This window comes from Myotis daubentonii, chromosome 7, assembly GCF_963259705.1.
Source record: "Myotis daubentonii chromosome 7, mMyoDau2.1, whole genome shotgun sequence".
Classification (NCBI taxonomy): domain Eukaryota; kingdom Metazoa; phylum Chordata; class Mammalia; order Chiroptera; family Vespertilionidae; genus Myotis; species Myotis daubentonii.
Window position 1 is genome coordinate 60,939,092 of NC_081846.1, and position 27,977 is coordinate 60,967,068.

Consider the following 27,977-nt stretch of genomic DNA (forward strand, 5'->3'; position numbering starts at 1 on the left):
CCTTTTTTAGAGTTTGGAGGTACCCTGATGAGGCCAGGCTGTGAAGCAATGCAAGCCGCTGTGGGGCCTTGGGCCTTCTCTTGGAAGTTCTGGGTCTGTCTGGCCCAGCTGCAGTTAGGGAATTTTCAGGTTGCAAAGGGCCGGGGCATTCATATGCAAAAGCCTCTGCCACAGCCTGGGTGGGGCGGGGTCTCAGGGAATCAAAGGGCGGAGCAAGCAGCTATGGCTGATCCTCAGCCCTGCCCTAAGGGGCCGCGCATCTCAGTGTCCTGGTAATTGCTGCAAGCACCTCTGAGGGAAAGCCGACCTCAAGTTCCGAGTTCTGCCTGCTGCCAGACAGTCCAGTTTCTCCCCATATGAGTCCTGGGTCCCCAGAGACTTCCTGGAACCGGAGTTCAGAGCAGCAGGGAGCTTGTGACTCCCTCCCGATTCAAAAAGACAGCCTCGTCCTCAGGTGCCAGCCCCTTTCTGCGCATGCTAGCCTCAGTACCTCTGCACTTTACTTCCGCAGCTCCTCTGGCTCTCAGCGTGCTTTTCTTTCCTTCTAGTTGTAGAATTTCCACTCAGCCAGCCTTCCTGTAGTTCTGGATGATGTCCGTTTTGTCTTTATGTTGTTTTTTTGAAGTTGTTGTGGGAGGCAGCAATTTCCCGATGTTTATCTATGCCGCCATCTTAGTTCCTCTAGAAATCCCCTTTATGTCTCATTCTGCTCCAATCAACCAATTCACTGAACACTTATATCCTTATTTTGGGAAAGGCAACAGCTTTCTCTTTCCTTCTGACATCTAGCCCCTTCCAATTTTTGCATGTCTACATCATTTATATACTATAGGGCCTCTCACAGTACTTTATTTGGCATGTCTCTCATAGCAGCCACCACTTACTATTCTGAATGTAGTTATTTATGAATATGCATGTATGTATACATCAGGGCTCCAACAGACTCTATGATTCTTGAAGACATATTCTATTTGATTAAACTCTGTATATTTCATAGTACCCAACTGTTCTGAAAAAATTAGAGCTGCTCCTGTTCACAACGTTTAAGTATTCTTTCTAAGACTTCAGAGGGTTAACCCCAAAGGAAACTGCTGTGAAAAATTACAACTTAAATTAATTAGTATACTGTAGAGACTCAATAAATGCAAAATTGCTACAGTCTAAAATAAGGGATGGTGAGCCTACAGAGTACTTTTCTCCCAAGTTATACCAAGACATGTTTCTATAGGTCTGTGGCCTCTTCTTTTTCTGTCCTCTAGAAATATCCCTATTTGTGTAAATATTTTATAATAGTATATAAATGTTATGAGTACTCTGCCTAAAGAGTCTAGGCACACCTGAGTCAGGGACACAGCATAACACAGGGCTTCAAGGTCTGGGCTATAAAACCTGACCAGAAAGGCTGTGAGTCCTTTGTTCCCTCTTACCAGTTTTGTGACATTGAGGAACTTAATTAACCTTTCTAGGTCTCCATTTCTCCTATACAAATGAGGATAATAATAGTACCTATGCTCCATGATACTTTTCAGAATTAATAAAAACCTTATATCTAAAGCATCTACCATAGTATACCTAATAATTGTTCATTATTACAACATATTTTTATATCTGACAGGAATATATCTGTATGAAACAGCAGAGGGATCAGAGTAAATTATGAATAAAAATATGAAAGAACTAAGTAAATATCAAGGGTCAAAACTTTATAAGGCCTATAAATATTTGATACTATTTATAAACTTTATTGAAAATTATCTGGGAAATATCTGCCTTTAATCCAAGTTGATTGTGCTTATATGCCCCACTTTTCATATGTCTATGAATATTACCATCTGACAATTCCAGCAGTCATCATAATTTATTCAGAGCAATTCCAATACTGACAATGCATTTTAATCCATCACACTCTTCTACCTGCCTCCAAAAGGTGAAGTTATATATATTTTTTAAAAAATGGTGTTAGCATTAACACCCTAATTCATCAGTTTCATTTTCCAGTTTTCTGTCACACCTGCACACTGGAATTATCCCCTGGAGCACCAAAGATTAATCAAACAAAATCACAAACATTTATTATTTAATAAATGAGTACATTGCTTGGTGTTCATGTTATGAGAAAATAATTTAGAAAGAAATAAAAGAAAGGATTGATACAATAGCCCACTGTCAAAAATCCAATAGCACAAGGTTCCCTGTGTCCCAAGATTTATGAGAGGGGATCAGTTAGTTTCCCAGGCAGGACCAATGGAAACATGGAGGTATCTAATTGAGATTGCCAGTCAACAATTCCACTCATTTTCTTGATTTCCCCTATTCAGAAAGGTGTTGGGAGAGTATCGAGGAACAGAAGTGGATAAGAGTAATTTTTGACAACCTTTAAATGTCAGAAGAGTTAATACTATTGTATAAAAGATATGAACTCTCTTCTACTCTCTCTCTAAAAAAAAAAAAAAAAAGATCAATGGAAAAAATATCCTGGGTGAGGATTAACAACAACAAAAGACAAAAATTAAAAAAAAATCAAAGATATGGCCTGGCCAGCATGGCTCAGTGGTTGAGCATCAACCTATGAACCAGGAGGTCATGGGTGGACTCCCAGTCAGGGCACATGCCTGAGTTGCAGGCTGTTTCCCCAGTGTGTGTTCTGCAGGAGGTAGCTGATCAATGATTCTCTCATCATTGATGTTTCTATCTCTCTCTTCCTCTCTGAAATCAATAAAAATAAAATAAAATAAAGGTATAAACCCTGGGAAATATTTTCCTGGCTGGAGTTGCCATATCCCACTAACCAGGGAGATCTGTCAGAACCTAGGGTGTCTCTGAGAGTAAAAACAAAACACTCAAGTTTTCAGAATATGTACTCCAGATTGTATCTGAATGAAAGCATGGTTCATAAAGTCCAATGCAAACTGGCATTTATTGATGACCAAGTCCTTGTACAGTATAATAACCAAATCCTATTCTATTGACTGTAAAAATGCTGGCACTTCCCATAACCTCACTGTGAAATAGCAGAATAAAGCTAGATTGGTCTCTACTCGGGTTCCTAGCAGAGAGGTCCTCTAACCCTTGTTATTTCCTAAGTAATAACAGCACTCAGAGCATCTTTTGTTCTAACATTTTGTCTTTGACTTTGGTTCCTCTCATGGAGCTCCTAAATCCCTTGGAATTTCCTGGATGACAACAGTGTCTTTTGTTAGAATGAGGCAACTCTTTTGAATGAGTGGGCTCCTGGGCAGCTCCCAAATAGGATTGGTCACCACAATGACTGAGCCATGATTAGAAGCTTGGAACTTTCAGCACCCCTACCTCCAAGTTCCAGGAAATTGGAGATTGAGTTAATGATTGATCATATCTATGTAATGAAGCCTCCATAAAAATCCCCAAAGTACAAAAGTATGGGTTCAGAGAGCTTCTGGGTTGGTGAATGTATCTACATAACAAGAGGGGGGCATACCCCAACTCCATGGGAAACAGAAGCTCCTGCACTTAAGACCCTTGTAGACCTCACCCTATGTATTGTTTCATCTGGCTGTTCATTCATATTCTCACTATATCCTTTATAAGTGTAAATAAATGTTTCCCTAAATTCTGTGAGGTATTCTAGCAAATTATTGAGTCCAAAGAGCATGTCTTGGAAACGATAATTCATAAGTGATCGGTCAGAAGTACAGGTGACAACTTAATATTTGCAATTGGTGACAAGTGAAGGTAGTCTTCTGAAACTGAGCCCTTAACTTGTGGGATCTGATGCTAAATACAGGTAGATGGTCTCAGAATTGTAGGACACCCTGCTGATGTGTCAGAGAATTGCTTAGTATGAGAAAAACCCACATGTCTGGCATGAGAAGTATTTATGTCTGTGAGTAAAGAGGAAACACAGAATTTTTTTCCCATTCATTCACTTTGCCTCAGTTTCCCCATACATAAAAGAAGAAGAATGCCTACTTCACAGATTTTTTGGGGAGGGGGAGGAATTAATTGAGTTAACATTTGTACATTAATAGAGTAGTTAATAACTTATGATCATTATTATTGATTAATGCACTTATCTTTGTTTACATATAAGCAGCAATTTCTTATTTTCCCTTTTTTTTTTTTTAGGAAGAAAATTTAATTTAATTTCCTAAGCATGTATAATATGTTTAAGATTCAGGATCAGGTATAGAATGGTAGTTTCCTTCCCTTCTTAAATATGATAATTTTATACCCCTACTGTCCTCTGTGGTGAAGAGAAGGCCTTTCTGCAGTTTCTAAGCAGACAGCTTCCCGCCATGTCACCTCCATATCACCAATTTTATATCAGATCACACATTATCTATGGACTAATCAAAAGTTGATACTGAAATAACCCACTTTCCATAGTTTTATTGAAAAAAAGTAGTTAGAAACATTCTTCATTTGGAGACTAGCATTTATTTTATAAACCATGCCTTATATTCATTTCATTATACAGACAGTGAGGCTCAGAGAGGTCAATTAACTTTGAGGACATGGCCCTTAGTGGGGGAGCCAGAAGCAGGATCTGATATTGTAGAGTGCCCGTGCAAACCTTCAAAACAACCTCAAATTTCCCCAGTGCTTGTTTGTAAGTGCACTGCAGCCGCACTGGACTTTTTAAATACCTATTTATTCAGCTATCTATTCTAACTCTTCCAACTTGAGAGTAGCACCACTTAGTGTGCCATACCAATTAGGAGTTAGAAATATCCTCCAGTGCGTTTTAGTTCTAGGTGGCCCCAGAGTGGCATAAAAGAGTTAATGTGCTCTTCTAATTACTACTTATGTTACCAAAAAGCCCTCCTTAAAAAAATAGGAAAAGGAGTCATGGAAAACTAATGTTGAAACAAGTCTACATGCTCCCATAAAGTCTTTGAAATAATCTTTTTTTAATAGCATCATTCAATAACTAATACACAAAATGATAATGCTGACACGGTTATAAATATTCAGTTATATTCCATGTGCCCCATTTAATAAAGAACATAATCCATTTTAGGGGGAAAAGGTCCATAGAAGTGATGGTTTTTTTTAAGTTTGATATTTAGAGTTTAATAACTTAGCCAACTTCCTATGAAACAATTCCATTCAGCTGCTTAACAGGTGTCAAACTCAACATGTCTAAAATAAACTCAACATCCACCCTTAAATCATCTCCTCCTACATTCTCTTCACTTTCAGGAAATTGAATCAACTAATGCCCTGAAGGAACTCAAGACTTATCCTCGACACTTGTCTCCTACACACATCAGAGGCAGTCAAGCATCTAGCTCTCTTGCTCCCATATCTCAAATACCTGTTCATTTTACCCACTTCTTTCATACCTCACTGCCACTACTCTGCTCCAAGCAGGCATCACTTCCTGAACAGAATTCATGGAATGCTGCCACAGCTTCCCACCCAGCCTCCTGAAGAGACTGGTTCTCCTCCAATCCACTGTCCGGAGTAAATCCATAGTGATCTTTCCATAACACAAATGTGATCATGTCTGCTCTGCCTTTTAAACCCATTAAGTGGCTTCCCAATTTTTAAATCCTTTTAGTGGCTCTTATTCGTTCATTTAATCATCTACTAGTATATGATGTAATAAACACATCAAACCCACACACAAAATAAATCTGGAACCCCAGAAATGACCCACATTCAGCCAAAATGTTCACCCCTATCCCATTCTCCTGTCTCCCCTGACAGGAGTCAATGTCCTAAATCCCATATTAATAATTAGCCTCACTTGTTTTATGTAAAATCTCATTGCATCTGGATATGTCACTAAAATGTATATTTGCAAATTTTAGTTGACTTTATCTTTCAAACTGTATCATGCTATATATCATCTTTCAGGGACCTAACTTTTATACTTAACTTACCATTGTATCATCAAGATTTACTCATATTGGTGCAAGTCACCACAGTTCATCCATTTTTACTACTATATACTAATTCCTTATATTGACATACCACTGTTCATCAACTTTTCCATTGATTGGAATATGGGCTATTTTTAGCCTTTCATGTTACGAGCAATACTATGAATTATTTGTGTATGTGGAACAAATTATCTTGAGTATATGACTACGAGTAATGGCTCATACACAAATGTCCAGATTTCAAAGATAATGGCAAGCTGCTACCTAAAGTTATAATAAAAATGTGGAGATGCACAATTTCTAACAATTAGCAATAGTAGTCTAATTTTTGCCAACTGAATGGATATAAATAGGTAATTGTAGCCTTGCCCTGTATTTCCCTGATCAAAACTGAAGATGTATATTTCTTCACAAGTTGTTTTGCTAGATGTGTTCCCTTTCTTAAGCAATTATCTATTCACATCTAATGCCCATTTTCCTCCTATTGGATTATTTGGCTTATTGTATTAAAATAGGGGTTATTTCTATATATTTGACACTAATCTCTTAGTTGCATGTTCTTTGAACATCTATAATTTGTAACTTCTCCTTTTACTTTAAGTTATAGTTGAATTAACCAACTTTCTCAATTTTAATACAATCAAATTTATCTATATTCTATTTATGGTAAAAATTTTTGTATAATGTTTCAGAATTTTTTCTTCTTTTTAAATATATCTTTATTGATTTCAGAGAGGAAGAGGGAAAAAGATAGAAACATCAATGATGTTGGCTACCTCCTGGACGCCCCCTACTGGGGATAGAGCCCTTGACAGGAATCAAACCCGGGCCCTTCAGTACCCATGCTGACACTTTATCCACTGAGCCAAACCAGCTAGGGCCAGATTTTTTTCTTAATTGTAGACCTAGTAGATGCCTAAATGTTTTCTGCTAAAAGTTTTATTTTATTTTATTTTATTTTTCGCTTGGCGCCAGAAGCGAGAGCCCCTCGGGAGTCGCCCCCCGCCCCCCCCCCCTCCCCCCTCCACCGGGTCAGTGAAAAAAACGATCAGATTAGTGGTATTTCACTGGCGGCCTGCAAGGCCTGCGTGCCCCCCTCCGCGCCCCCTCGGGGGGACTCAGGGAAGGGGCACCGGGGGCCTCCCACTTATTCTACACCTCTCATGTCTCTTCCCCGTGCCAGACTAGAGTCAAGCTCAACAGGGTCTTCTTTCCCGCTGATTCCGCCAAGCCCGTTCCCTTGGCTGTGGTTTCCCTGGATAGTAGGTAGGGACAGTGGGAATCTCGTTCATCCATTCATGCGCATCACTAATTAGATGACGAGGCATTTGGCTACCTTAAGAGAGTCATAGTTACTCCCGCCGTTTACCCGCGCTTCATTGGATTTCTTCACTTTGACATTCAGAGCACTGGGCAGAAATCACGTCGCGTCAACACCCACCGCGGGCCTTCGCGGAAAGTTTTATTTTGACATTAAGACATCCAAAGTTTATATTGGTTTGTGACATGAAGTAGACATTCAATTTCATCTGTTTTCCACATGGATTCCCACTTTATTTCAGCTCCACTTATAGAACAGCCCTTCCTTTCCCCATTGATGTGCAGTCTTCCTCTGCCACATCCTGAATGTTCCAAACGTGTGAACAGCATGTCTACCTCTATTCTGCTCCACTGGGCAGTTTGCCTACCCTTTGTGTCTCTTTGTACCAATACTCCTGCCTTAGTCACTCTAATTTTATAAGACTTCTATATTTTTCTCCTTAAAATGGATCCTGGGTATTCGGTAGCCTTTATCATTTCATAAAAATTTTCATATTTTCTTCTTTAACTAGTTATAGCCCACTTTAACGTTTTCGACCTAAACTTAAATGCCACAGTCTGTGAAATTTTGATCTAATACCTTAGATCTATTTTCCTCTACTCAGAGCATCCCTCTTCGTCATCTTAATACTCATTATACACATTATGCTTGTCAAAATTTCTAAATTACATTTTTCAAAGAGGGAGTGACAAAAAATGGGAGAAAAATGTGTACTTTGTTATTGACTATAAGCTTCAAGACAGTAGTAAGGACCTCAGTTCCCTTATATATCCAGATCTTACCACAGACACATAGTAGGCACTTAACAAATTATTTTTTAAAAGAGTTACTTCCTCCTTTGGGGTCTCATCCAGAATAACTGTTCCTCCTCATCCCTTGCTCTGCACCCTATTCACCCTGGACAGCAATGCCAGGAGGAGTCTCATTCAGACCTGTCGGTTTACTCCTCAACATTTAGCAGATATTGATGCAAAGATTACTGTGAGTCAATACTCCCCTGAAGGGTTTATGTACATCATCTCATTTAATTATCAAGGCGACCATGTAAAGCAGGATTTACTGCCTCTCAGTTTCTCATATTAAGTGAGAACACTATCATTTTATTAAGGAATTTGCAAAATGTCACATAACCATTCAATGGGGAGGAGGTAAGAACCAGGTTGTTCAACAAAGCCTAGGCTTTTAAAAAATTTTTTAAATATATTTTTATTGATTTCAGAGAGGAAGAGAGAAGGCGAGGTAGAAACATCAATGATAAGAATCATCAATCAGCTGCCTCCTGCATGCCCCCTCCTGGGGACTGAGCCTGCAACCTGGGCACGTGCCCTTGACTGGAATCAAACCTGGGACCGTCCAGTCAGCACGCCAATGTTCTATCCACTGAGCCAATCAACCAGGGCAACAAAGCCTAGGCTTTAACCCTGTGGCATAATCTTGTTACATCACCTGTGAGCTCAGATGTCTTTATGCTTTTTCTTGTTCTTTTCTTTTTTAATTGAAATATAATTGATATATAACATTGTGTAAGTTTAAGGTATGCAACATGTTAACGTCATAGGCACTAAAGTAATTGAGGATGTGATGAATAAATAAATGAACGTTTCTCAAAAATTAATTCATAGTGTATGCTAATATTGGGTACTTAAAAATTGTTTAAAATGTAATGTTTAGAACTAGAAGGGATGTTAGAAACCACCTCGTCCCAAACCCTTTATTTTAATAACTAGACACTTGATGCACAAAATTCCTGCAGGAGTAGGCCTTCCTTCCCCCAGCTGCCAGCACCAGCTTCGCTCTGGCACTCAGGACCCAAGCTTCCTTCCGGCCCCTGGCAAGTACCTAGGACCCGGGCTTCCCTCCGGCCACCGGAAGGCACCCAGTACCTGGGCTTCACTCACAGCCCCAGCTCGTCCGGAAGGTTGTCTGGAAGGACATCTGGAAGGACATCCAGTCTAATTACCATATTACGCTTTTACTATTATAAAGACACACAGGTCCCCAAAGATCAACTTTTTTTTAAGTCAAAACGGCCTGTTTTAGCATATTTTGAACATGAAAATTCAGGTAAGTGAACTTTGCACAATATCATCTGCCTGTAAATAAAATATATTCTAAATACATGGCACAAATTCCTAAATGAAGTGATACTCTGAAAAAATAATTAAAAATAGAAAATGTAATTAAACCCCAAACATTCAAGACAAATGTAACACACAACTAAACAACTCTTAAAAATGAAGAGAATATAGCTTAATTTTACAATTTAAGTACAAGGACAAATTACTATTTTTGCATTGCATCGTTACATTTCACATTTTTAGATTTAAAACTGAGCATTAAGAACTTAAATCAGCAAAACTGTACTTTTTTGGAACTTGTAGAAAAGGCTATTATAATTTTGCTGAATCAGATTATAACATTTTCTGTGATCCATCTACATGTCTCCATTCAACAAATGACAAAGTGATCATTCCAAACTGTTATAATTCATCAGAACACATTTCCACTTTCAGCAGCAACTCAACTGATTCAAACAAAGAAGGAGAGAAGGCTGATTTGTTCTGGGATTTTAACTAAAGACCAGCAAATCAAACCCATGTTCATTTATCAAAATCTGATAGACTCATAATGTTCTCCACTTTGAATAGCTATAGTATAAATGTATAAAAGATGCATATAAAATACTGAAATGGCTCAGTCAGTTCTGAAGTACTTTTTCTCAAATATTTGAATAGTCAAAAATTATAGTGAGAAAGTTAGACTAATTTTGAAAAGAGGAAGATAATTAGAATTTCTCCAATTGACCAAGGGCATTATTGGAATCTGAAGCAAATTCAAGATGCCCTAAATACTCTTAACAAAAATTAATTTTTTTTGGAAATGCTCTTCTGTGTTTTCCTAAACCTCATATAACCAGATAATATCTATGAAAGACTGTTTATTAGCAAATTAATTAATAAATAACTTCAAAAATATCTATAACAATGAAATCTGATGACATTCATTAAATAAATATCAAGTAAGGAATTTATATTCACTCTTCCTAAAGGTACAAACATTTAAAATAGGACTCAAAGTTCACCTTTTGTCATATTCATGAAGAAAAGTTTTGCTAAACAAAATTAATGTAAATTAGATTTCAAAGAAAAAAATTTTTGATTCAATGAGAATAAAACTAATTTCAAGCACCCTTAAATACTGTAGAAGCATTCATTTACTAGGAATATTTGAAAAATATATTTATAGGTCTATAAGTCAACAAAAAGCATAGAGAAATTTATTTGAAATAATCGGAGGAAAGGAATGCCTAATGTCACAATAAATCCCCATTTATACATATCACTATGCTTCTTTGGAATATACTCTTCTCTAGTCTTTGAAACTGGTCCCAAATGAGGTAAATATAGAGTCAAAGTGACTATCATATACTTGAAATTATCCTTTGCCCTTAACATATATATATATATATATATATATATATATATATATATATATATATATATATATATATATATATATATATAAAGCCTAAGTGACCATTACAACTGAACGACCAGAACGACTGACCGGTCAACCAGTCACTATGACGCACACTGACTACCAGGAGGCAGATACTCAATGCAGGAGCTGCCCCCTGGTGGTCAGTGCACTCCCACAGAGGGAGTGCCACTCAGCCAGAAGCCAGGCTCACAGCTGGTGAGCGCAGCTGCGGTCGCCAGAGCCTCTCCTGACTCCACAGCAGCACTACTGAGCGGCAGCAGTAGGCACAGCAGGCTGGGATGAGCATGAACAGTGTGGTGCCTGGCCCCAGCTCAGGCTCCTTCCTGGCCACCTGCAGCTTGGCACTCTGCTACATCCCTCGGGGGATGTCCGACTGTCAGTTCATGGATCAGGCCTAAACTGGCAGTCGGACATCCCCCAAGGGGTCCCAGATTGCAAGAGGGTGCAGGCCAGGCTGAGGAACCACCCCACTCCCTACATGCACGAATCCGTGCGACGGGCCTCTAGTAGGACAATAATCTGATAGCCCACAGGTTGGAGCTGGCCACCAACATGTATTTTCTTTTAAAAAGTGTTTGTTTGTTTGTTTTATAATATTTGGAAGTCTTTAGGGGTGTCATGTACAGTTCAATTTTGCTATAGTTCCCACTGTCTCACTTTAGTAGGTTTCCTTCTTTATGTTACATGCTTGGTCTCTAAGGGCTTTTACTTCTGGAAGCCTACATTTAAAATTCTGTCCAATTTGAATGTTCGCTGAATTATTCTTTTTGTACAGTCCCAGAACATAGAAATTATTAGAATTGGAAGGTGCCTCAGAGGTTATTTCATTCTTCTCATTTCTTTCAATAAGAAACTGAGGCCAAGAAAAGTAGAGTAGCTTTACCACAGTTAAATGTACATGAATAGTTCTGCCAAAGTGTTCTTCTAACTCAATAAGCGGTTTTTAAAAAAACCCCTATTTTGAAGTTTCATGTTTTGTCATGAGTCACCACCATTCCCTATCTCTATAAAAGTAACATTTATTTTATTGAGCACTTACCCCTGAGAGCAGGTAGAAGGGATCTCTCCTTCTTGTCATCACATTTGTTACATTCACTGAAGTACAGGAGTAAGAAGACATCAACCAGAACCCACATCAGCGAAGTGGCAAGGACCACCTTGCAGTAAACAAACCTCCTCATGTCTTTTCTTGATTTCTAGTTAGCAAACAGACCGAAGACAGATGCTACTGTGATAAATCCAAGCCACAGGGGTGAACTCCAGCATAAAAGCAAAATGCATCCCACTGCATTAAAAAAAAAAAAAAGGAAAAAAGAGAAAAGGAAAATTTATTACCATATAGTTTGTTTTGCATAGAGATATAACACAAAATACATGAGTTATTTAATGTTTCCATATATATCAGCACTTGGCTTTCAAATTCAGAATTAAAAGTCCAAACAAATGAAAAGTTGTAAGCAAGCCAGGTAGCTAAAATTCAAACAGCTAATCCTAGATATGCTATTACTGTGCTGGGCCCTTAACAACTATTCAATTTCATCAAGTTGTATTGTCTTCTCAAATTTCTATCATAACATTCTGCAGAGCACCAGATTGTCAAATAGTGCAGTTCTGAACTTACCCTAATCCAGCACTTTGTAGGAGCCAATGCCGCTGAAACAGGAATCACTGGGGATACTATATATTGTAGAGGCTAAGTGTTGGTCTTTATACACAGATAGGCTTGTGTCTACTTACTTTATATTTGTGGAAGCCTTTTCATATTTTTGTTTTGTTTTGTTTTTCATTTATAAAATGAGAATAACAATGCCAAACCTAAAGATTTGCAATAAGGACTAAGTACAATAATGCTTGTAAACCATCTTGCAGAAGACAAAATTACTAACATATAGGAAAAAAAATTGTCAAATTCTCAGAAAGAGCAATTACATAAAGCCATCAATTATTAAGACTTAAAAACCCCATCTGGTCTGCATGGAAAGTATCCACAATAAATGTTTATTTTAGAATGGACAGCATACATTCAAAAAATACTCCCCGAGGAGAAACAACATATTAGTGTAGAGTGACTTAGAATAACCAGAGTAAGAATTTTGAAAGGCATAGCAAAGAATTGTGCACAATTATTGAGATATATTCAACAACAGTGTAGAGTTAATACCATATATATTTGTTCTATTTATACTGCATAAGACAGTAAGGACCTGGTTGATTGTATCTATACAGTATATATTCTCATATCATTTACTACATTTAAAACAATATAAATTTATTGATGTGAATCAATAACATAGTTTTCACAGATATTTGGGGAGAAGATTCATTAAATACAAAGGCACTCAGAATATTTCATAAACATTTGTCCCAAAATTAAAACATTGAAGTGAAAATTGCTGAGGTAGAAGCTCTTTAAGTTAAAGGCAGCTGCCTTTGTATCAAAAGCAACACAAATGCTGTTGCCCCTGTTACAACCTAACCAGATTATAACAAATTCAAAATTTATATAAAGTGACAGTTTAGAAAATTATTATACCAAAAGGTCTACTTTCAATATTTATATAAAACTTACATTTATTCAGCATAGTTTTTTCAAAAAAAAAAAAGAAAGAAAGAAGCAAACTGTACAAATTTAAGAAATACATGATTTTTTTAAATATATTTTATTGATTTTTTTACAGAGAGGAAGGGAGAGAGATAGAGAGTTAGAAACATAGATGATGAGAGAAACATCGATCAGCTGCCTCCTGCACATCTCCTACTGGGGATGTGCCCGCAACCCAAGTACATGCCCTTGACCGGAATTGAACCTGGGACCTTTCAGTCCGCAGGACGACGCTCTATCCACTGAGCCAAACCGGTATCGGCAAAATACATGATATTTAGGCTTTATTGTCTGCTTGTTATTTTCTTGAAAAAATTCCATGCTGATTATTTCATTTTTACTTTATTGTTTGTAAAGATTACAGCCAACCATTGGAACTGAGCCTCTAAACCTGATAAGAGAAAGATTATGCTCTATATATTTCCTATGTGTATGCTTTACTGAGTATGAATGTGAAACAACTCAAGCTGTCCAATTTTCTGTCTTCCTTTGGTGGAGGAGGTCCCTTAAATTTTTTGTAGAAAAAAAGTCCTAGAAAAAAGTATATACAAGACTGATGGTTACCAATGCACATTCCCAGATTCATAAGGAATACCTTAAAATAAAAGATCCTATAATAAAGTCTCTAGCTATAATAATAAAAGCATAATATGCTAATTAGACTGGATGTCCTTCCGGACAAAACTGGGGCCATGAGGGAAGCCTGCATCCTGGGTGAATGCTGGTAGCTGGGGGAGGGGGGCGGAGAGCCCAGATCCCGGGTGCCAGAGGGAAGCCGGTGTTGGCAGCCAGAAGAAGGAAGGCCTACTCTAGCACAAATTTTGTGCATCGGGCCTCTAGTGCATTATATAAAATCCTTTATTATAAAGATGGATAAAAGAGACATAAACAACACCATTCTTATCTATGTCATAAAGTGAAAAGATGACTTTAGAGAGAAGGATATGTGATGATGTAAGCAGAGGTTGAAGTGATACAACCTGAACCAAGGAATGGGGGTGGAGTTGGCTGAATAACAGGAATGGATTCTTCCCTAGGACCTCCTGAAGGAACCAGCCCGGTGGGAATCACTTGGAACTTTCACCATGTGGAACTGAGTCCTAGCCAATGATGAGGTGCACCATAGAAATTGTACCATCTGCTTCTCTGGATATGTTTCCTTCAGGAAGCAAGAACTTTCTATGTGATCTCAGGGACACAAGTTACAAAGAAACCTTGCTCCTTAGAAATTGCAAGAGCTCCTTACCCAGGAACTGATAATGCCTCTGACAGAGCAATTTCTGCTACAGGAATGAGTAACCATAGAAACAGCTCCACAGGCCCAACACCTGACTGCTCTCCTCCATCCCTTCCGACACTGCCCTCAAAAATATTGTAAAAGTTATTCAACCCAACATCAACAACACCATCTATTACGTCCTCTCTGAATTTTCATCGAATGAATCACAACCAGGAATATTTCTAAATCAACACACCCAGAGTGTGCAAGCTTTCTATCCAGCCGTCTGTTAGCCTACCCACCTCTTCTGTGGGAATCACAGAGGTTAACAGTGAGGAAACTAACCATACAGATAACCTCTCTCAACAAGAGGACAGTGATCTCCCAAAAGAATACGATCCTGAGCAATTTGCAGGCCTTCTCCATGGATGCTCTCCAACCTGTGAGTCCCCTGAAAATCCATTTAATTTCTATGGGAAAAGGGATGAACATGAAGGACAAGATGAAGTCACTTTGGCAAATAGTCCATTGGCTCTCAAGTAGTCTCCAACAGAAAATAACTCAGAACCTTTGGTAAAGAAAATTAAACCCACAGTTGTCAGTAGAATAATTTTTCACAAAAAAGAACAACCAAGTCGAAAATCATACCATTGTTGGAACAAGAACAAGTAGGAATAGATCCTGGAATGGAGACTAATGGATTATGAAGATGGAGAATTTGTGGAGAGAGCCTGAACCCTGGGGAGAATGTCATCGCCAAAATCCCTGATTGACATGCATTTATCAAAAATGTATCTAAATCAGATTCTGATCTCATTGCCTATCCTTCAAATGAGAAAACCTCAAGAGTTAACTAGAGTGATTCTTCAACTGCTGAACACAATTCTAAAGGGAATTCCAAAAGATCACCATCATTCACTTCAGAATGGGAAGAAACTGACAAAATAATGAGTTTGATCAATGTTGGAATTAACAGTAAACTTGGAGAAATAAATGGTTAGGCCACAAATGTGGCATCCTGTTTCTTACTGAGCTTTTTTGATCCACCTCCTACTAGCTTCTGCTATTTCTCTGTGATCTCCTCAGGAATTTGCCCTATATCCCACTTATGTGGCATTTCCTTTTGTGCTTCATCTCCTTGTGAAGATCTTTCTTAAGTAACTTTTGTAATCCTTGCCAATTTTTCCTCATTGCAAATATGACAGATTTTGCTGTTGCTGCTGCACTTTGGGAAGTATTTTGCTTGAACCAGTCAGAAGCAACATTTTTTACCAAATAAACGTTTGACACTATGACAGTCTGTTATAACAGTTCATGTTCAAAATCACCAATTAAGGTACATGCTCAAAACAGATTAATATATACAAGGGAACCTACATTTTTATTATGTTACTAGAGGTCTGGTGCACAAAATTCATGCACTCGGGGGGAGGGGGTCTCTCTGCCCAGCCTGCGCCCTCTCTCAGTCCGGGAGCCCTCAGGGGACGTCCAACAGTTGGACATCCTTAGCACAGCCGCAGAGGCGGGAGAGGCTGCCGCCACTACCACTGTGTTGCCAGCCGTGAGCCCGACTTCTGGCTGAGTGGCGTTCCCCCTGTGAGAGCGCACTGACCATCCAGGGGCAGCTCTTGTGTTGAGTGCCTGCCCCCTGGTGGTCAGTGTGTGTCATAGCGACCGCTCATTCCACCGTTTGGTCGGTTTGCATATTAGCCTTTTATTATATAGGACTGGAGTTCTATAACTTATCAAACTAAATACTATATCTATGAGGATCATATGATCAATAACAGTAAAGTTATAAAATTTTGACAAGATCATGATCTCACCATTTAATATGTTGACTTAGCCAACTGGGAATTCAGTAATATACATAGTAAAAATATTTAAATAAAACTTACCAATTAAAGCATTTAGGGAACAAAGTATGACAGCATTTCATTTCATGCCACTTTTTTCTTAAAAGGTCAAAAATAGAATGTTTTCAACATTTCTTCTATAGTTTTACCAGCATGACTAAAGAAAAAAAACTTTTAATTAAGGAACATTTGAAATACACACAAAAATAAAGAGGATAATATTATAAACACTTATATACTCATCACCTAGCTTCAAAACCTGTCAACATATGACCAATTTATTTTACTCTGTAACAACCATTCATTTCCTATATACACCCAGCGTCATTTTGAACAAAATCTCAGACATTACATCATATCATCTGTTAATATTTTGTGTAAAACTCTAAAAGATACAGAATTAAGAATACAAGCAAAATACCACTACCACACCTAAAGAAAAATCAAAAGGTAATTTTTTTTCCATTTTGTTTTATTACATTTTTGTATTAAATTTATTGGGGTAACATTAGTCATTAATATCATATAGGTTTCAAGTGTACATTTCTATGATACATGATCTGTATATTGCATCCACCACCCGAAGTCAAATCAGTCAAACAGTAATTTCTTAATGTCATTCAAGATCCACTTGATTTTTAACTGTGGATCCGATTATCTCATAATTTAATTTTTAACCTTTAGTTGGTTTGAATCAGGTTTCTATTAAATATATTATGGTTGGTTGATAGGTCTCTTAAGACTCTTTTAATATATTACTTCACACTCCATTTCTTTTTATCTTGTTCCTTGAAATTTATTTGTTGAAGTCATGCCAAATGTTTTAAAACCTTATTTTATGGGCTCAATAATTTGTTATTTAAAACTTGGCTTCTCTCAAAATATGAAAATCTATTTTAAAAAAATTACATCCCTGTATAAAATATAGGCAGTACCCTAACAGTAAAACAAAACTAAACAAAAATAGCCAAACCAATAAAACAAACAAACAAACAAAAAAAAAAACACGCCAAAACCGGTTTGGCTCAGTGGATAGAGCGTCGGTCTGTGGACTGAAGGGTCCCAGGTTCGATTCCGGTCAAGGGCATGTACCTTGGTTGCAGGCATATCCCCAGTGGGAGATGTGCAGGAGGCAGCTGATCGATGTTTCTCTCTTATCGATGTTTCTACTCTCTATCTCTCTCCCTTCCTCTCTGTAAAAAATCAATAAAATATATTAAAAAAAAACAAACCACCATAAAACGATGACTTTAGATAGGCATTTTGCCGCTCTGTTTTTCATTTTCTTTTTTTATAACACTAGTGTCCCGGTGCATGAATTCGTGCACGCTGAAAGGAAATTAATTAGAAGAAATATTTTAATATCACTCTTCACTCTTTATAATAAAAGTGTCAACAAAATTCACGATCGACAATGACAGGTTGAAACACACGTTCGATTGGCACCAGCAAGAGCTTTATATATATCACGCATGTGTGAGTCAACTTAGCCTTTTATATGTATAAATAAATTTGCTTAATTAGACCTGCTTTCAGATGTAGCTAAACTTTTTCCAGCCCAGTGAAGCATCCCAACTTCTCTTTCAGGTAATTGTCAGCAACACAGCAATAAATATCAACAGGAAGCAGATTATTATTGTAGATCACACAGGGAGAACAAAGGGTAAAATATTTAACTGCAGCAGTGTTTGACTATATTCTGCACAGAGAGAAAACCTGAAGTCATTTTCAACTTCCACCATTTCTTATTTCTTTCCAGTTGGGTCAAGTTTCTAAACTTTCTAAATCTCCATTGTCTTGCTAATGAAAAAATAGGATTCTCCTATCTACCTACTCCAGGATTTCTGTGAGGATCAAATGAGATGAGGCACGGGAAAATGCTTCACAGACATTTGGTTACAGTGTAAAATGTTTGCACCTGGCTATAAAGTAAGTCATGTTCCTGGGCTGTAGAAACACCAAGGAGGCTAGTCACTAGGGAGAAGAAGCCAGGCATTGCTACGTGACGTCATTACCCAGTACCCACAGCCACCATTTCCTGGATGGGCTGGGCTGGGCTGTTGGCTGCATTTTGCGCCATGGGGTCTTGGCGGTGTCAGCTGCAATTTGGTTGGGTGTCGCTCCTGGGTGGTGGCGGGGCCTGTGTCCCACATGGGGGAAGCCGAGTGTTGGTTTGTCGGCTCCAGGTCCGTGGTGCTGTTTATTTTTAAATGGCCAATGCACGTCACAGCAGCTCCTGCGTTGAGCATCTGCCCCCTTTTAGTCAGTGCGCATCAAGCTATCAGTCAGATGGACGGCACATAGTCTTTTATATATACAGATATATTCTATCCTATCCATTTCACAAAATATTGTGCTTTAAGCAGAATAAAGAATGTGGACATTTTAAAAAGAAAGTAGGAAGAATATTATTATAATAGAAAAATCTGAAATCACTTAATATTAAATATTAAAATGTCTAAGATAAGTCATTTCCTATAAGCCTAACAGTAGAAGTTATTGAGAATTTAATTTTAACTTTAGCTATAATAAAACACAAAAATCACATCTTATTACCATTTCAAGAGTTATTCAAGTTATTCTAATTCCATAACCTGCTAGATCTATACATTAAGACATTAGTACGAAAAAAGTCTAATGTTAGTGTTTTATGAGATAAAAGTTGCTGTTTAAATTTTTATTTATGAAATTGGATTTTCTTATATATTGTAAGGTTTTAATTCTACCTGTACCTTGAAAATATACTACATGCTATCATTCACAAAGGTCTTATCTACTGGCACTTGTAAAATAGTAATCCTATATACTGTGTTCCAATACCCTTCACAAGAAAATGGAACTGGCTGGGCAGAAGGATGGTATAATATACACAGTAAAACTCCCCAACATAAGCACAGTTGGTGGCCCAGCTTTATTTAAGAGAATCAGCATCTGTATTATGTTTTTCATTCAGCAAGCCCCTACTTATTTGCAAACACTGTTCTGTCTCTCAAACCAAGTCCAAGTCCTGCAATATCCCGGGCTTGCCAAGCCCATGTGGAGCATGACCAACTTTGCATAAAAACTACTGGCTCTTCTATCCAAAATTACAACCCTTTTTCGAATTGTTTCAAAACCTTCTTAGCATAGTTATTTCCCTTTAAAAATATTTCTCTAGGTAGAAAAAATTCAAGAGTTAGAAAACTATCAAGTACCGTCTTCCCAGTCAGATTGCCTTTCCTTTTCTTCCTGCCCACTAAACAATAGTATCAGCCAGATATTCTGTGAGATATTACACAATTTCTGTTTGAAAATATACACCAATTACCCTATCTTTGTCAAAATGGACTTCACTTATAAAAAAGAGCAAAATCTGAATAAAGTTCAGAAGTTTGGTAACTATGTTATTAAAATAAAAATAAAACATTTTTGTTTTTGTTTTTAATTAGAAGTTATCCCTTATCCAAGTAGTCCAGTTTAGTTAATGTCAAACTTGTTTTTATCTGTAGCCATATACTTTCTTTTGTAGAAAACTGACTAATAGGTGCAAATTTATTCAGTCTATTTTATGAGGCTGTACTGAGGCTGCCAAAGGTTCCAGGAAGCTAGTTTAAGACTGCTGTTAATGCTCCCAGACGTTTTAGGCACCCAGCACACTTTAAGAGTTGGCTATGCAGGAGCTTCTGTGAACTGGTGATTGGACTATTTTGCGGAATTTGGTTTATGGACCGATAAATCAAGTGAGTAAGCACTGAACAAATACACCGAATTAGCTACAGGTCTTATTGACAGGAAGACTGGTCTTTGTAGGAAGGAAGATCTAAAATGGTGAACTTGAAGATTATACCCTCAGCCTAAACCAAAGGGACCAAAATTAAACCACACTGAAAGATATATTAAGAGACATAGAAGCAAACAAAGGTAAAGTAAAATAAACGCCTTTCATGAAAAAAGATGGAATGGGAGCAAGAAAGTTATATAGGCCTTGATTTGCATTTAAACTAAGGAAAATTTAAATATTCATAAGATTTTACTATTAGAAAGCAACCTGGCTTAAAATTTAGAAATATATATCTCAGAGTTACAATGCCATGATTTGAATCTGGGTCCCAACACTCTCTAATTATATGGCTTAATTCAAGTTACTTAAATGATCCATGCCTCCCTTTTACTAGTCATAAAATATGAATAGTAGCTACCTCATAAGGTTATGATGAGTATTAAGCTAATTAATACATGTAAAGCTCTTATAACAGTGTCTGATTTATAAGAGGGGCTCACTATAAAGTACCTGTTATTAATAGTAATAGTAATATTGTTATCATCTTGAACATCATCAAAAGAACAAGAAAAAACAATGAGGGTTCTCCTCATTAATCCTTCCATAAGTAATGTATGGTGAGTATGTGTGTATTCATGGGGTCAGAAAATAAGATGAGAATTACAAACATGGCTGATACTTACAAATATGTTTAATATTAAGTCACAAATATACTTAATAATAAGATTTGTGAGTATTACAAATATATTTTATATTTAATAATCAAAAGTAGATTTACTAGATGTAGTTTCTGATTTAGTTACACAGGATACAACAATTGTCAAAACTCATAGAATTGTACACTTTAGATATGTGCAATTTAATTCCATATAAATTATCCCCCATTGTTTAAAGGTAAAAACAAAACGTTTATGTACCTATCATATGATTTCATCCACTTTTGATTAAAGAAATTAATGGTATCACTATATAAGAGGGCTGCTACTTCTTAATAGATTTCTGATCCCATCTGCCATTGTTATCCATGGCAGTGACTTGGGTCTCCTTGCTGTTCCTTACATAGACCAGTCATTATCTTGTTTCAGGGCATGTACCTATGCTGTTTTCTGCTCCTCTTTCCTTCAGCTATTACTTCTATTTTTATCATCATTTTTTAAATTATTTTCAGCTATAGTTGACATACAATATTATATTAGTTTCACATTATAAAACTTAAGTGATCATCCCCCAAAAATCTTATACCCATCTGACACCTTACATACTAGTAGTTATTAGAACATGATTTACTATATTTCCAATGCCAGTGATAGCGAACCTTTTGAGCTCGGCGTATCAGCATTTTGAAAAACCCTAACTTTACTCTGGTGCCGTTTCACATATAGAAATTTTTTTATATTTGCAACCATAGTAAAACAAAGACTTATATTTTTGATATTTATTTTATATATTTAAATGCCATTTAACAAAGAAAAATCAACCAAAAAATGAGTTCGCGTGTCACCTCTGACACATGTGTCATAGGTTTGCCATCACTGCCCTATGCTGTACTTTACATGCCCAAGACTACACTATAACTACAAATTTGTACTTCTAAATCTTTTCACCTTTTTCACCCATGCCTCTATCCCCGTTCCCATCTGGCAACCATCAAAATGTTCTCTGTATCTAGAGTCTGTTTCTGTTCAGCTTATTCATTTATTTTGATTTTGAGATTCAGTTGTTGATAAATATGTATTTACTAGTGGTCTGGTGCGCATAATTTGTGCACATTAAAAGGTGATTAATTAGAGGAAATATTTTAATATTGCTATTTGCCCTTTCTCTGTAATAGAAGTGTCAGAGATGAAAGAAAATTAGTAAAATGTATATGAAAATCTACCTCCCGTGAGAGTCTGGGGCGCACCACGGGACCCTTAGTCAAGTCCCCCTCTACCCATGTGCGCCTCAAAATTGCATGAGACCCAGACCCAGCTGGCCCTCCCAATTGGGTAGATCCAGACCCGGCCGGTCCCACCCTTGTTAAGTAAGCCCCACCGGGCAGGGGGCGCAGCCTCAGGTCCCCTGTCAAGCCCTGCCGGGTGGGGGGGCATGGCCTGAGGTCCCCCATCAAGCCCCGCCAGGCGGGGGACGCAGCCTCAGGTCTCCAAGCCCAGTACCGGGAGGGGAGCGCAGCCTCAGGACCCCATCAGGCCCCACTGGGCAGGGGGCATGGCCTGAGGTTCCCTGGCCCGGGGTGAGGGGAGCAGCCTGAGGTCCCCCGGCCCAGCACTGGGGCAGGGGGTGCAGCCTGAGGTCTCCTGTCAAGCACCGCCAGGAGGGGGGCGTGGCCTCAGGTCCTCCAGCCTGGCACCGGGGCAGGGGGTGCGGCCTCAGATCCCCTGGCCTGATGCTGGGTCGGGGGTTGCAGCCTGAGGTACACCAGGCTGGTGCCGGGTCAGGGGGTGCTGCCTGAGGTCTCCCATCAAGCCCTTCTGGGTGGGGGGCATGGCCTGAGGTCCTCTGGCCTGGCGCCAGGGCAGGGGATGCAGCCTGAGGTACCCTGTAAAGCACCACTGGGCAGAGGGCATGGCCTGAGGTCTCCCGTCAAGCCTTGCTGGGCGGGGGGGCATGACCTGAGGTACTCGGCCTGGCGCCAGGGTGGGGGGCACGGTCTGAGGTATCCTGTCAAGTCCCACGGGGCAGGGGTTGGGGGCACAACCTCAGGTCCCTGCTGATTACTCGTTAAGGCTCATTACGGGAACTCGGTTTCCGCTGTGGGTGCAGCCATCTTGTGTTACAGAAATCCCACCTCCGCTGTGGGCACAACCATCTTGTGTTACAGAAACCCCTGCCTCCGCAGTGGGTGCTGCCATCTTTGTGATGGTGTGATGGTCAATTTTCATATTCCCTCTTTATTATCTAGAATTGCCATTTTATTGTTCATTGATTTTTTTCTTTTTCTTTTTTTCCTCTTTTTCTTAAAGAAGAGACTTTAACATTCATGTAATACTGGTTTGGTGGCCATGAATTTCTTTAGCTTTTCTTTGTGTGGGAAGCTCTTTATTTGACCTTCAATTCTAAAAGATAGTTCTGCTGGATAGAATACTCTAGGTTGTAGGTCCTTGCTTTTCATCGCTTTGAATATTTCTTGCCACTCCCTTCTGGCCTGCAAAGTTTCTGTTGAGAAATCAGTTGACAGTCATATGGGCACTCCCTTGTGACTGTTTTCTCTTGCTGCTTTTAAGATTCTCTCTTTGTCTTTAACCTTTGGCATTTTAATTATGATGTGTCTTGGCATAGGTCTCTTCGGATTCATCTTGTTTGGGTCTCTCTCGGCTTCCTGAAGTTGTATGTCTATTTCTTTCACCAGGTAAAGGAAGTCTTCTGTCATTATTTTTTCAAATAGGTTTTCATTTTCTTGCTCCCTCTCCTCTCCTTCTGGTACCCCCATAATGTGAATGTTGGTACCTTTGAAGTTATCCCAGAGGCTCCTTACACTATCTTCATATTTTTGGATTCTTTTTTCTTTTTGCTGTTCTGATTGGGTACTTTTTGCTTCCTTATTTTCCAAATTCTTGAGTTGAATCTCAGCATCCTCTACTCTACTGTTGATCCCCTGTAAATTATTATTTCAGTGAGTATATCCTTTATTCTGACTGGTCCTTCTTTATGTCTTTGATCTTCTCATTAATTCCTTGAAGTTCTCACTAAATTAATTGAGCATCCTTATAAACATTGTTTTGAACTCTGTATCTGCTAGTTGTCTTGCTTCCATTTGATTTAGTTTGTTTTCTGGAGATTTCTCCTGTTCTTTCATTTGTGACATGTTTCTGTGTCTCCACATTTTGGCTATTTCCTTGTGTTTGTTTCTATGTATTAAGTAGGTCTGTTATGTCTCCTGAACTTTGTAGAGTGGCCTTGTGTATTAGGTATCCTGTAGGGCCCAGTGGTTCAGCCTCCCCAGTCATCTGAGCTGGGCATTCCAGGTGCCACTGTTTGAGCTGTATGTACTGTCCTATTATAGTTGATCCTTAGTAGCTGTTGGCATCACTGGGAGGAACTGATCCCCAGGCCAATCAGTTTTGAAAAAGCTCCTGTGTAGAAGCTGACACTGTGGAGCAAAATTTGCTTTGGTGGGGCTTTGATGCTCACTGAGTCCGCCCCTTGAATGTGTCACTTGTGGAGGTGGTAAGGTTGTAAACTAGTGTGGTCTAAGTTGCTGACCACCAGGTGCAATGGCTCTGGGGCCTCCCAGAAAATATAAAGTCAGCCTTTGCCTGGGCTCTGCCCAGGACCACCCCGCATGATCTACAAAGCAATCTGTAGATGGCTACTACTTGTGTTGACCTTGTAAATACCCAGGAGATGTCATGCTGTAAACCAAGGAGGGTTGCTGCTAGTGCCAGGCCTTGGGTCACTTACTGAGAGTTATACAGGACACACTGACACCAGCTGCTGATTGTTTGAGAGATTTTATGAAAGTCCAAAGCATAAGGCAAGAGAGGACAGTTGTACAGAAAAGCCACTGGAAATGGCTTCGATGAGACTGCAAGTTCAGAGGGGTCAGGTGTCAGGGAATCATCAGGGTGGGGCAAAAAGTCTGAGCCAGGTTGATGGAGACTCAGATATGGTGCCTGTTTGCTGGCTCTATGATGGGGAGGGCCTAGCAGAGGAAAATGGCCTCTGCCAGCCCTTCTGTCTAGAAAAAAGCTGCCCCTCCAGCTCTCGCCATGATTCAAGACAAGTTAGTTCCTCTCCAAATGTCCCAGGTTCCTTTCAAGCTGCTGCCCCAGCACTACTGGTATAGCTCAGAGGGAGAGAATCTGAGTAAGTCTCTGCATGGGCCAGTTAATAGAAACTGCCTGGGACTCCAGGAGCCTTCCTGTCACTCAGCCACAACACCCTCTGGTTTTTACAGCCAAAAGTTGTGGGGAATTCTCTTCCTGGCACTGAAATCCCTGGCACTGGGCTGGGGGGCTTGGTGTGGATCAGGGAACCCTCACTCCTCAGGGAAACCGCCACAGCCAAGATATCCATCCTTATTTTTATTTGCCACATATGAGTGTGGGACCAGCAGGTCCCACCATTCTGCCCTGCAACTCCACCCCTCCTACCTGTGTCAATGTGCTTTTTCTTTAATTCCCTATTTGTAGGACCTCTGTTCAGCTAGATTTCAGGTGGTTCTGAGTGATGGTTTTTCTGTATTTTAGTTGTAATTTTGCTGTGGTTGTGGGTGACAGCGAGTACTGTATTTACCTATGCCACCATCTTGACCAGAATCACCTCCTGCTCAAATGTCAAGTCATGGAGAGCTTTTCTATCAACCTATATAAAAATAACAACGCACTCTCTATTTCCTTACCTCACTTTATTTTTCTTCTTTGCATATATCCATATATATTTAAAAAGTTAATTGGCTGTTATATTTGTTTGCTTGTCCCTCTTAAATAGTAAGCTATATGAGAACAAAATTTCACATCTCTTACATATGCCCTTTCCCACTCTAATATATTGAAGTTTTAAAACTCCAGTACTGGTAGTTACGGGCTGAATTGTGCCCTCCTAAAAAATTTTATATGTAAGCTCCTAATCCCCAGTATTTTAGAATGTAACTGTACAATATTTGGAGGTAGATCTTTAAAGAGGCAGTGAAGGTAAAATGATATCATATAGGTGGGCCTCCATCCAATAAGACTGGCATCCTTATAAGAAAAGGGGATCAGGTCACAGACACAGAGAGGAAAGACTATACAAAGTCAGAGAAGCTGCCACCTGTATGCCACAGAGAGAACCCTCAAGATGATACCAATTCTACTGACATGATGATTTTAGGCTTGTAGAATCTCTAAGAAAATAAATTTCTGTTGTTTAAGCCACACAGTCTGAAATACATTGTTAGCATAGCCCTAGCAAATGAATATCCTGGTTAAATCCAACTTCCCCATACTCCACTCCTACATGTAAAGAGAGAAACATGGCTAGAAAAGAAACCCATTCTGCCTGTTCTCATTTTAAATCTATGAATTCCCACTTTCAGTCATTGTCCCATTCACACCTAATTCTTCCATAGGAAAGGTCTGGGTCATGGAAAGATGATATCAAAAAAAAGAGGTTAAGTTATATTTATGGAGCTGAGCACACTAAATGTCATGGCTATGGAGGGAGAGTAACAATCCTGACACCTGGGGAGGAAACAGATTGTATCCCACCAGGTGAAAGAAAGGGATAGGTTCAATTCTTGTTCTCTTTGTCACCTACTAGTAGATTCAGCACCAGAACCTGGCCAAATTATCCCCCTGCCTGCTTGAACAAATCAGGTTCTGCAGCTGACAGTCTGACTGGTGTTTAATTTGTCACCTAAACCTGATAATCTCTGAGGAGTAGAACTGATTTATAGTCTTCTGTTGGTTTGAATTTTTAATAGAGGCATCCATTAATTTTAGAATACAACTATTACCTTAATTATAAAAACTAAAGTATTTCTTTCTTTTATCCAACCGACAATTAAGTGTCTGTATACACTGAGTGGCCAGATTATTATGACCACCTGACGTTTGTTAGCAAATTAGCCGTACACTGCATCCTATGGGATATGGAAGCTGAAGGCCTGCTCAAAAACCTTTGCTGACTGCAGTTTCCAAGATAAAACGTCTCCAATTCACACAGAAACACAAGGATTGGACAGTAGAGCATTGGAAAAAAGTCATGTGGTCCGATGAATCACGTTTCCAGTTGCATCATGCAGATGGCAGTGTGATAATTTGGCAGAAACAGCAGGAAAGCATGCACCCCACATGCATGAGTACAACCATTCAAGCTGGTGGGGGCAGTGTTATAGTTTGGGGCATGTTTTCCTGGCATGATTTGGGCCCTTTAATTCATGTGGAACAACGTCTGAATAGCACAACATACCTAAATATCGTTGCTAATCAGGTTCATCCTATCATGTTGATGGCGTATCCCAATGGAGATCGCTTCTTCCAACAAGATAATGTGCCATGCTATGGTGCTCGTATTGTGCAGGAGTGGTTTCAAGAATATGAGGGAGACTTTACCTTGCTTAGGTGGCCCCCACAATCACCAGATCTCAATCCAATTGAGCATTTGTGGGACGAAGTTAAAAGAGCCATCAGGCAGCTGGTTCCACAACCATCAAATCTCACAGAATTGGACAGTGCTATTAATCAGGCATGGTGTCAGATTCCTCACATCACCTTTCAACATCTCGTGGAGTCAATGCCAAGAAGAATCGCCGCAGTATTGAAGGCAAAAGGTGGCCCAATGAAGTACTGATGGGGTGGTCATAATAATCCAGCCACTCACGTTCAAATATATCCCACGTTCAAAGGCTGTTAAATCACGTTGTTTACCCATATCTTCAGAAAAAAATCACTTCTACTATTGTGGTAAACAACCTGCTTCCCTATTTATAATGGTCTGGCCCTCTAGCAACTTCAGCGTGAAATTATAGCTAATTTGCCTACAAACGTCAGGTGGTCATAATAATTTGGCCACTCAGTGTAGATGCCAAAACTGTGTTAGATACTAAAGATAAAACTCATAAACATTCAGAATACCTGCTTTCTGCATTAGGATCCAGTTGGGGGATAAACAAGAGCATTGAAGAAGGGATAAGAAAGGAGGTAAGTGCAGTTAGGAGTGATTTTAGATGTAGAACTCCTATTAACACATAGTTATATGTCATTATTAATGTTGAGAAAATACAGCAACAAACAAAATTATCAGTCATAGAAAGATTGAAAGAAGAAAGAAACTTCACAGAGAATGTTTATAAGGCAGATGCCATTTATCAACACAGTTTGTTACAGATAGGTCTTTTTAGTCACACTTGGATATAGGAACACCTATTCT

General features: G+C 38.9%; 1 protein-coding gene across 2 annotated transcripts in view; it reads right to left on the reverse strand.

Annotated features, from left to right (window-relative positions):
• The window catches only part of GALNT13 (polypeptide N-acetylgalactosaminyltransferase 13), a 497,436-nt gene that overhangs the window by 410,615 nt on the left and 58,844 nt on the right, over nucleotides 1-27,977 (reverse strand). For both annotated transcript variants that reach the window (XM_059704420.1, XM_059704421.1), the window contains exon 3: nucleotides 11,729-11,974. In XM_059704420.1, coding sequence (XP_059560403.1) covers nucleotides 11,729-11,870 — 142 coding nt within the window. In that variant the 5' untranslated portion in view covers nucleotides 11,871-11,974. The remainder of the gene's footprint in view (nucleotides 1-11,728; nucleotides 11,975-27,977) is intronic.